The sequence below is a fragment of the Eurytemora carolleeae genome, unplaced genomic scaffold (assembly GCF_000591075.1).
Source record: "Eurytemora carolleeae unplaced genomic scaffold, Eaff_2.0 scaffold2276, whole genome shotgun sequence".
Lineage (NCBI taxonomy): Eukaryota > Metazoa > Arthropoda > Copepoda > Calanoida > Temoridae > Eurytemora > Eurytemora carolleeae.
The window spans coordinates 10,290-21,631 of NW_019398645.1; the positions used below are offsets into that span (position 1 = coordinate 10,290).

General features: G+C 31.8%; 1 protein-coding gene across 1 annotated transcript in view; it reads left to right on the plus strand.

Annotated features, from left to right (window-relative positions):
- Positions 1-11,026, plus strand: part of LOC111717561 (reticulocyte binding protein 2 homolog b) — a gene marked incomplete at its 3' end in the record, with an annotated part of 13,413 nt that extends 2,387 nt beyond the window's left edge. The window contains exons 5-16 of the mRNA XM_023493061.1: positions 54-107; positions 1,056-1,142; positions 2,671-2,720; positions 3,067-3,132; positions 3,365-3,465; positions 3,944-4,007; positions 4,379-4,482; positions 5,770-5,806; positions 5,969-6,066; positions 8,630-8,724; positions 9,679-9,750; positions 10,413-11,026. Of these exons, the coding sequence (XP_023348829.1) occupies positions 54-107; positions 1,056-1,142; positions 2,671-2,720; positions 3,067-3,132; positions 3,365-3,465; positions 3,944-4,007; positions 4,379-4,482; positions 5,770-5,806; positions 5,969-6,066; positions 8,630-8,724; positions 9,679-9,750; positions 10,413-11,026 (1,442 nt within the window). The remainder of the gene's footprint in view (positions 1-53; positions 108-1,055; positions 1,143-2,670; positions 2,721-3,066; positions 3,133-3,364; positions 3,466-3,943; positions 4,008-4,378; positions 4,483-5,769; positions 5,807-5,968; positions 6,067-8,629; positions 8,725-9,678; positions 9,751-10,412) is intronic.
- Positions 11,027-11,342: the final 316 nt, after the last annotated feature.

The following is an 11,342-nucleotide window of genomic DNA, read 5'->3' on the forward strand; positions in this document are numbered from 1 at the left end:
CCTGTATAAACACTCAATAAGAAATTAGTTATGTTAAAAGATCAAACTTTCAGGACTACGAAGAATTGTCCAGACAGCTTAAAGCAGGTCCTTCCCTTATGGACAAGGTATCAATTTTTTTTTGGTTGATCCGTAATAGGTGGTAGCTCTTTTATAGTTGATATAGAGATACATTCCTGATATTGACCTTTTCTTCATCTGCAGATAATTTTAATCTTTATTTGATATACTGCAGAAAAACTGCAGGGTGGCCAAAATGTACAGATTGCAAGTTTTTTTTTAGCAGTGAAATTGTACGGATTTTTTTCTTCAAATTGTAGCGATTTTATCCGGGAAATACACCTTTTTCTTTTTGACTCATTTCAGCAAATTTTGCATGAAAATTTTCAAAAAAAATCTTGTAAAAAAGAAGTTATTTTAACTTATTTTCTGCATTCTAAATAATATTAGGTTGATTGTTACTTGTTGTTTCTCTTGACAATATAAATTCATTCATAAGTTTAGAGAATATTGATTTTTGCTAAATGTGTTTTTTAAAAAGCTTAAACAAACAAGAAAGCCGTTCCAATGAAGAGAAGACAAAATGCCATAATTAGAGATTTTATAATGTTATTATGTATTTATCTCCTCTTATTATAATCTTAATTACAGATTGTTCGGATTTGTGTGTACGTATTTATTTCAAATTTTTTTTACCCACCCTGTAACTGTAACCCAAAGGACTTAAGGGATAACTGAAATAAATCATTTAAGCGCAAAAAGTTCTCATCTTAGAAATAGTATATTAACCTCACAGGCAAATGGAATATTTCTGTCTGGTGAATTTGGCTACTTTAATAAAGATATATAGTTCATTTTCAAAAATTTTATATGTAGTTTATTATATTTTTTTTTTGAAACCCAATGAGCAATGACTAAAAACTATCAATGATGTACAAGTTAGAACGAGATACACATAAAAACAAAACTAAATTCTAAATGGATAAATGACAAGATGTGTTGTTGTTGTTGTTTTATTGACTTTTATTAATTTAAACCCCTTTATTTCTGTGTAGATCTTGTTCTTACATGTGGGAGAACAACCCTTGGAGGAAGAGAATAAGCTGTCCAAACTCCAGAACCTGATCTTAGAGTTGAGAAAGGTTAGTGACCTTTGAAGCTGTAACACTGAAAAGCTAAATCTATAAATAATCAATCCCTGTTCAAACTTGCGACAAGTTTAATAAATTTGAGTTAGGTCGGATAACTATCTACTGCTAGTTAAAATCTTGAATCAAAGATTCAAAGGTAAAGAGTTGTGACGATTTTTACTGGCTGAAACCGGTAGGTAGCTCAGCGACCTTTTGAATTCATTCAATACTTTGTAATTAGGTCCATTATTTTTGAAGTTTTAGTTGATTACTTGAAGCAGTCATGCAAAAGAACCACGTTCGTGGCCATGTTATGCGGATCATTGACTTCAGAGGTACTTAAATCTCCTTAATGGTCTCCATACTCCTATTACTTGTTATCATACTGAGATTAAGCCCTAATAAATTCATCCTATTTGTTTTAAAGTTGATTAATTTTCACTACAGATCTTACTTCTATAGATTGTCTTTCCATATTTTTGTTACGGTCACAAAGGAATGTCTGAGTACATCAGTTCTAAAGTGATAGTGTCTGAGGTTCACTGAGTTGGAGGACAGCCTTGTTTCAAGTCCTTGATTTTCAGTATATCTCTGAAACCAATGGTTTTTTTGAACCTAGTCTTTACCATTCAGAAGTTTTAATGTTTGGATTATATCTCCTCTTTGCCTGCGTTCCTCCAGGCTGGTCATCTTGACCTAATTTAATTTCTCTTCATATGAATCCCCTTTTAGACCAGATATCATTCTAATTGCTCTTTTCTGGACATCCTCCAACCAGTGCTTAGGATCCATTTAATTTTGACGCGGATCCTGATCCTGGATCCGCACTGTAAAAAAATGGATCCTGATCCGAATCCAGGTCATTTTTTAAGATTTACTGATTTTTTATATAATTGGTTTTATTTTTTTTCCATTGTTTTTATCCTAAAATTTGATGAACCATGCAGAAATGAGAAAAATTTTATAATCTGTTTTTCCAAAAGTTCAGAATTGGTGTTTAGGATTAAAAAAGTTTTTTTTCAGTTTTTGGTTGATATTTTACCCCTTGAATCCGGATCCGTGGATCCGCATATTTTTGTGGATCCAGATTATGATCTAGGAAGCCAAAATCATGCGGATCCAACGGATCCGGATCCTAAGCACTGCCTCCAACACTTTTATATCTTTTGCCATCAATATTCAATGGTTTCCAGGCTTGCACACAGTTTTCTAAAATAGTTTTAAAATAGACTTTGTAAAGATTTCCTTTCAAGCACTGAGTTGGCCTTTTTAGCTGGTGGTTGACTGGTTAGGACTGGCTTAAGATCTATGCTTATTATATAACCATGATCTTTCTCCAATGCTGGTTTTTTAATAACAGAACCTGCAGGAGAATACCCACCCATGGTATAATGTCCTTTTTTTTTTCTTGCAAAAGTTGACTTAAATTAATCAAATACAATGAATATTATATGATCAATGATCATCATTATAATTTAAGAAATGATTAGCTGTCCATACAGAAAATTTGTTTGTTAATGTGTAATTTTAAATATTTCAGTTCAAACCAGTTTTGAGCATGTTTGCTTTGAAAGCGAGAGAAGACATCAGGAACCAAATAATACATAATTTTGAAATTTATAAATATGTTTATTTTAATGATGTAAGAAGAAAGTTTAATAGTTGAAAATGGAATGATCTGGGAATTTCTTTGGTGAAATGAAATTTCTGCAAAATTTCTAATGAAAGGAAAATGTATTTTTCCCTGTTCACGTTACGTAACCTGTACATATTCCCAGTTTACCGAGAAGAAACAGGAAATTTCCCGTTAACATATATGTAGTTCACAAATTTTAAACATTTTGATAAGAAATAAATATTTGAGAGCATATTTAACTGTTAAAATAGTTTGTTCCAGTCTTATTATTAAACATTGAATAAGAATATGAATAATTAGGTCAGGGGTTGACGACGAAAGATTATCCTCAAACAATCGTCTCTCCAAATGGATCTGCCGTTTCATGTGAGTATATGATAATAAAAATATGGAAGAACCAAAATGTTTATTAAGTATTTGAGTTAATCTAGTGAACAAATGTAAAAAAGTTAATTACTTTAGTCATTAGAAAGATCTCAAAAATTAATGGTTTGTAAACCTTTCTGGTACCTGGGCTAATGATTATCACAATTCGATACATGTCATAACTTCCTTATTGAAATTATTTTATAATTGTTTTGAAACCATTGATATTTAGGTATTTCTATAAATTAATGAAAGAAGAAGTCAACCAGATTAAGACTGATGTAAGGCTTGGAATGTTTGAGGATCTGGAGGAGGATTGTCAAGAAAACAAGGGTATATTTTGTGATCAAATTTACTCATTTATTAAGAAAGTGATAGTTAAAGCACAATTTGCTTAAATTTTGAATTACCATAATCTTTATTCCACACAGAGCCACCCTAAGCCCAACTAAAAGTTCTCAGTAGATTCATAATTCTGCAGTCATCAAAACAAGTAACAAGAAAAATGTTTACGGCACTGGTACTTTTCCATTTCAAAGGCTCTGCAATAAAGTCCCAAGTCAAGCATTCTGATATCCACTGCTTAGGATCCAGATTCATTTTTTTTTGAAAGATTTTCGCATCCTGGATCAGGAAGCTAGGAGCTTGAATGGTGGCTCTACACCCTCATCTGCCTAAAACTGATTTTTAAGTAAGAAAAATTAAATGTTTCCCGAGAGTCAGTCCTTATACATTTAAATTTTAAAATTAGATTAAATCTATTTCGGTGAAATAATTAAGAATTTCTTTAAACCAAAATATGCTATGATAGATGTAGATGTTAAACTCTGCGTTTGGATGCACAACATTGGATATGAATGCCTGTTGGTTGAAGGGTAAGTCATAATGACGATAAGGAAATGAGAAAAACCAAGAACGTGAAAAAGATATAACGTAACTTCATAACTTAATTACGAATTAGGAAAATATGATAACCTAAAAGTGCAATACAGGATGAAATTTAATCCAAACATAAATGTAAAAAGGTTAAAGACTGTCCTGTACCATCAAAATTTTAAATTTAAATAAACAGTTAAGATTTACCTAAATAAATTTTCTAGAGAATTTCAACTTGTTGCATAAACTAAATTTGCATTTATATATAACACAAAATGCATTTATAGTTACAACACCAACAAATTGTAGAAACACATTAATCAATGTATATGAAGCTGTAATCCAGCAATTGACATCATCACTCATTTAGATTGAACATTAAAGCAAAGAAGAAAACCATAAGGGATCTACTAGTTATGTTAACTAATCTACCGCATGAAGATTTCATTGAGCTAAGAAGATACATCAACAAAGGTGAGACATTTTTATTTTAAGTGAATGCCAAATTATAATAACTAACTCTAGATATAGTTTGGTTGTAAAAACTTTAATTTTCTTGATGTTCCTGGTATAAAACCTTGGTTTTTTATTGTAAAAAAATTATTTCTTAACAATATGCAAGAAAATTGCAAAATGTATGAAAGATTTAAATTTGATACATTTTTGTTCCCATCAATTCAGTTTTATACTGCTTAATGTTTGCTCATCAATAATCTGCATCATACGATGTTAAGTGTGCATCCTGAGATGGAATTTAAAGAATTTGAGCCGTGGCTTAATTCTGCCAAAATAAAGCGCTGGCTTGGATTTTGAAACATTTGATACAATTTTATATATAAACCGCCGCTGAAATTCTTTAAATTCGGCCAAAGCATAAATTTTTGATTTTATATCTCTGATTAGTGATATATGTTGGAAATAAATGAATTATGGGATTAATTTTAAAGTAAGGGTACAATAGCATTTAAGTTTTCATATGATAAATATATCGTTATTTAAAAGAAACCTTTGAAAATGATTTTTGCTTGCCTGTGCGGTAAAGAGGATGAAGGGTGTAGGGGAATTTCTTATTATTATCATTATTTTAAAATCTGTAAAATCCATTCTGGGAAAATGAGATTTAAAATAAATTTCACATAACTATATTAGCAACATGCTTATAGGATAAATGAGGGGTTAGGCTGAAACATGATAATTTTAGGAGTTGATCCAGTCATGTTAGAGTGATATCTGCTGTTTCTAGTTTTAAAAATTGATATTTAACTAAGTCAAAGTTATCACAAAACTTACGCATATAAGAATTGGTTGAAGATTAAAAGTTTTAAAACAATGTCAGTGCAGTACAACTGTAATGTGTCTCCGTCTGAATCACAAAACATTGATACTGCACTGCCTTTGGTGAAAGTTCTGGTCACGTGAAACTGATTTTTTAATTATATTGCCAAAAATATCTTTTACAAAGGAAAAATTAGGAAAAATTATTAAATTAAAATAATAATAGGAGAAATTTAAGCAATTCAGAATCAAGATCCGCTGAGTTATTATAGTTTTCATATTGGTTGTGTATTGGCAAATTATGATCTTTTGAAAACTTAAGAATCTTATATCAAATCTTATATATACAAGTTTCATATAATTTTTACATTGTTTTATAGCAATTTATCGAAATACCTACATCAAATAGAACCTATATAGGTCTGCGTTAACTCCAAACATGATCATGTTTCACCCTATACCCCGTTGATTTTTTTTATCATTTAGGTCCAAAGAGGTTTCAGACTTCGATCCCCAGTATTCGGTAAGCATGAAATAAAACTGGAGCACACCACATTTCTTTTCTTTTATTGTGAAACTATTAAAATATAATCATTTTTAATTCATCAGAGTTTGTTCTGGAGACCGGAAATTAAATTATAAGTGGATATTGGCATTCACCTAATGGAAATATAATACTTTTTAGTTTGGTAGAAACCGAATGCTTGGGAGCTAGTCCGTTCAAACACTTCAAGAAAGTTATCACGGAATTACCTCTGACGCGCTGGAGTAATTTAAAAATATGTAAGATCTTTTGAATAGTACGCCATGTTCTTTCAAGTTTTAAAATAAACACCAGTGCTTAGGATTCAAGTAATTATGATGCGGATCCGCACTGGACAAGAAATGGATCGGGATTCAAATCTTTATCCGGATCCAGGTTATTTCTTTATGATTTACTGAAATCTTTTAATAAAGCAAAATTTGCAAATTTTTTTGGTTTATTTTAATGCTAAAAAGTGAATCATTCAGAATTCAGGAAATTTTTTTAATCTCTGTTTAAAATAGCTCAGATTTTGAGAGGAAATTTTTTTGGCAGGTTTTTACATATTTTTGCAGATCCAGATCCAGGCAGCCAAAATCTTGCGGATCCAATGAACAGGGATCCGGATCCTAAGCACTGATTACACTATTCTAATATTTTTTAATTTTATTTACTAAGTATCAAGTATTGTTACTGGAACAATTTTTGATAAATAATAAAAAAAATCATACTTAGTAAGACATTTTGTTATATCTCTGTAAATATTGATAGCAGCTGGTTTTATTTTAAAATTTCTCGGCAAACCCTGCAAGTTACTCAGGTCGGCCTCGTAAGCAAGTGAACAATAGGAAAGTTTATCTATGCTACTTCTACACTTGACCTATGCCTTGTATGCTGGGGGGGGGGGGGTAGGTCTGAAAGACGATGTTTTAGCCTCTTTTAGCTAGTTACACAAAGAAAGGGAGCTGATGATGATTACGGTGAATTGTGCATAAAAAAAACATAATATATAAAACTGATTCTTGTTCAGTCTGTCTTCTTAAGTTAAGACATATGTAAGTCAAGAAGCATATATCGTTTCACAAGAGTCCATTCCCACGAATTCTATAGGCCAATAGATTATCAATGTCATTATTTGTTAAATAACATTTTTTAATTTAAAAATTTTCATAAACTTTTGAGCATTTCAATTTTTAGTCAAAAACTCGTTTGACATTAATACACGTCAGACATATGTCTGAAAAAAAATTAAGACACTTTTAGTAGCCGTTTTAATAATATTAAAAATTTAAGAATATTAAAAAAAAATTTAAATAATTATATAAATAATTTCTTTTTTCTTTACCTCATAAATTTTTGATTTTAACTTGTCCATTTCTTAAGTTTTAAAAAATCGATAAAAATGTATTCATGGATCAATGGGACAATATATTTAAAATGGGGTATTTATGTGTGATAAGGCTGGAGATAAAAAAAATCATGAGTCAACGAAGGCCACTTTTCAGAGGTTCCAAGTCTCTAGGAAGATATATCCTGCTGCTAGGCAATTATGTAAACCTACATTTAAAAATAAAACCAGCTGTTATCAATATTTACAATGTTAGGACAAATTTCTTGTTTCAGGTTTTTAATTAATTATCATTGCCAATAAAGTTATAAAGGTTTAGAAATTAATTTTGAATTAAAAATAAAATAAATTTTTTAGTTTCTCTTTATTTTATTGCAATATTAGAAAATTTAATTTAAAACTTGATGGGTCATTCACAGGTCAGTGCTAAAAATGACGATCAATCACTTTTGCACTTAGATCCAGATTCATGGAATCGCATATTGTTGCAGATCCAGTAAGTCAAAATGTTTCAAATCAGGATCACAAGCTCAACTTACTAAATGTATTGTATTAGGGAGGGACCCCCGGACGCCATGAGCCTCAGCTATGCAGACATCGAACCTTCCAAATTTTCTAGGCAGACTGAGCCTCCACTATGCAGACAAAGCCTTGACTATGCACACTGTGCCTCCTCTATGCAGTAAACGATCCTCCACCATACAGCACAGCGTTTTTAAAATCTTGGTTTATATGTTTAATGGAAAATTTGAACAATATTTGCTGACATAAGAATTTTACTAAAGATTAGAGTTGTTCATTGATTGTCATGATTAGAAACATATATGGACTCATAAAGTGGTTTAAAAGATTTATATTAAAACTAAAAACATTTCGCACGCAGAAAGGAAGATATTTAGAAAATATTTCTGAAGTAAACTTTGCTTTTCCTTTAACTCTTTGATTTAAACAATAACTTTTTAAAAAATGTTTAGATTTAAATAATTAATACAAATATTCTTTATTCAATTTGAACTACAAAAAAGGTATCTCTTGAATCAAAGATTATAAAAGATTAAATGAAATTCAATTCAAATTTTTTTTTCTTAATATTTTCCTTTTTCTGTAAGAATTGTTTAAAGTTTTAGTTATAACTTTATTAGTCATAATTAGGCACTATTTATAATAATTAATAAATACTTTTCATGCCAATATGTCGACAACTTTCAAAAAATCTTTTATTTAATCTTAAAACACAAGTTTTTTAAAAACTCTTGTATTACACAGGCAAATTTTAATTTGTTCCGCATGATTATTTCTGCAAAGCAGAGGTTTAGTCTGCCTAGCAACCTGGGAAGCTCGTGTCTGCATGGCGGAGGCTCATAGCGTCCGGGAGTTACCTCCCTTGTATATATGTATTAAGTGATTAAATTTGAATTTCTACAAATTTAAGAAAAATCAATTTCCGTTCATGGTTAACACACTTATCTTTTTAGACTCTCGCAAGAACAACCGAGTAATTGACTATAATGACATATACAAGAGAGAATGGTTGGCTTTGTATAAAAGAGTTTTAGAAACTGCAGCAGAGGTATGTTAAGATTCAAACGTTTCAGCATGTACCCCTTTTATTTTCTTTAGTCCCTTTAACTAAGAATATTATAATTCTAGGTAACCCTATCTAAATGTTAACAAATAATAATCTAATTTTAGCTAATACCGTCTGAATATCAGCTAAGAATAGACTAATTTTAACTAACCCCCTATCTGAATTAAAGCTAAGAATTATCTAATTTTAGCTAACCATACTTCATGAATATTCATTAAGAATAAACTAATTTTAGGTAACTCTTACTGAATGTTAACCAAGAATAATAAAATTTAGCTATCTCTAACTTAATATTAAGAAACTCTGATCGACTCGCTAGTAGCCTCAAGTTCTGGGCACGTACGCAACTAAGGAATAATAAAAATAAATATATTTTAATTCAAGTTGGGCCAAATTCAGAACAAAAGCAGCATGCGATATATCAATCTACAGGAAAATGGGGACAAGGACTTCATTTCTGAGTTTGGAGCGTTCTGACCATTGCGCTAGTAGCAAGATGTCACATTAGGGGTCATCTTACTAGTTTTACATGCTGTATATCAATTTATAGGTAATTTGATACGAGGATTTCCAGTTAAAAATTCTTTTGACCACTCTGAGCGGGGCGCTAGTAGCCTACCGTTACTTTATATTAAAGCATGTGAAATCATGGAAAAAGTCATATTTTTCAACAAAAAGCGCGCGCACATTTGCTTCGATCTGTTTGAAATTGCATTTTGCAGTTACAATACATGTTAGTGAGTTTGCATGCGTAAAATCAGCGTGCTACTACAATGTGAAACCTAATTTCTCAAAGCCAATTTATTTTTTACAATTAAGTGATTATTTTTATCAAAATTAATGATTCAGAAGTAAGTATAACAAAAATGTCACTTTTAATGAGGGAGGGGGGAATTATATTTTTCTTTAATATAAATAACAATGATAAATATTTAGATTGGGTACACCTCAGAAGACTGTCAAGGATGGGAGGAGGGGGATCCGGATGGGGATGCGGATCCAGAGATGGTAAGATAAAAGATTTCCTTGAAAATACTAACTCAAGGAATGCGAACTAAAATTAAGTTTTGCTGATGCATCCCGCTGCCATCAAAGTAAAAATTGAATAAACATGGGAATTAAGAAGTTGTCATCATTTACATGTACATACCTTAACCATTCTGAAATGGGATCTCCCTTCGTTGTATCTGGTGCATGGAAATGCCTCAACACGGAAATGTCTCAAAATAACGTACTCATAAAACAAATTTAATGTCGTCTTCTCTCATTAAAAATATATATTTTAACAATTATTTTACCATTAATTTAGGGTAAGTTAGGTTGCGCCGCAGGCTCCGAAGGAGGCCGAGCGCTGTGGCTATGATGGGCTAGGGGTCCGAGCGCTGCGACTAAGACAGGCTAGGGTGCCATGCGCTGCGGCTAGAACAGGCTAGGAGGCCGAGCGCTGCGGCCATTGCTGTGAAAATTGTTAGAATATAGTCTTTTTAATTAAAAGTTGAGAGAAGACGACAATAAATGCAAGTGTATTTTAAATTGTATTTTGTTATTTAATCGTCTTTTTCTTAGAATTACAGACCATAATTTTGTCACTTTCTGAAAATTAAAATATGAGTGACAGTGTGTTATTATTTGGGTTTATTAGTTAAAACCAATTCCTTTTAATTTTGCAGGTTTATGGTGACGATAATGGGTTCCAGATAGAGGAGGAGAGGGTGGAGGAGGAAAGGTTGGAGAATGAGGGTGTGGAGAAGAAAGGTGTGGATAACAGGGGGGTGCAGAAGAAGAGGGTAGAAAAGAAGAGGGTAGCGAAGGAGGGGGTGCAGAAGAAAGGGGTAGAGAAGAGGAGGGTGCAGAAGAAGGGTGTGGAGAAGGAGATAATGGAAAAGGAGAAAGTGGATAATGAGAGGGTGGAAAAGGAGACTATGGAGAAGGATACTGTGGAGAAGGAGACTGTGGAGATGGAGAATGTGGAGAAGGAGACTATGGAGATGGAGAATGTGGAGAAGGAAAGAATGGAGAAGGAGAGGGTGGAAAATAAAACTGTGGAGTTGGATAATGTGGAGAAGGAAAGAATGGAGAAGGAGTCTGTGGAGAAGGAGACTGTGGAGATGGAGACTGTGGAGATGGAGACTTTGGAGATTGAGAATGTGGAGAAGGAAAGAATGGAGAAGGAGACTATGGAGATGGAAACAATGGAGAAGGAGAGGATGGAGAAGATGGAGATGGAGAGGATAGAGAAGGAGAAGATAGAGAAGGAGAAGATAGAGAATGAGAGGATGGAGAAGTATTTAATGTTTTCCAGTAGATATAATGATTTAATAATCGATCTTTTTTTACTCTAAAAAAATGTTATAAATTATAGATAGTTACTTGAAAAAAAATTACATATTAAAATCAAAGTACTCAATTTGGTGTTATTATTGGGTCATTATTTTTCAACTCAGTCACCTGAAAAAAAAAATAAAATCTAAATTTCTCTATAATAAATGATTTTTAATTTTATGACAATAAGCTTTTTGGTTATGTCATTCCAATCATGTAAAAATGTTTGTTTCAGGCAGATAAACGGAAGAACAAGCTTGACAAAGCAAGGTTGTATC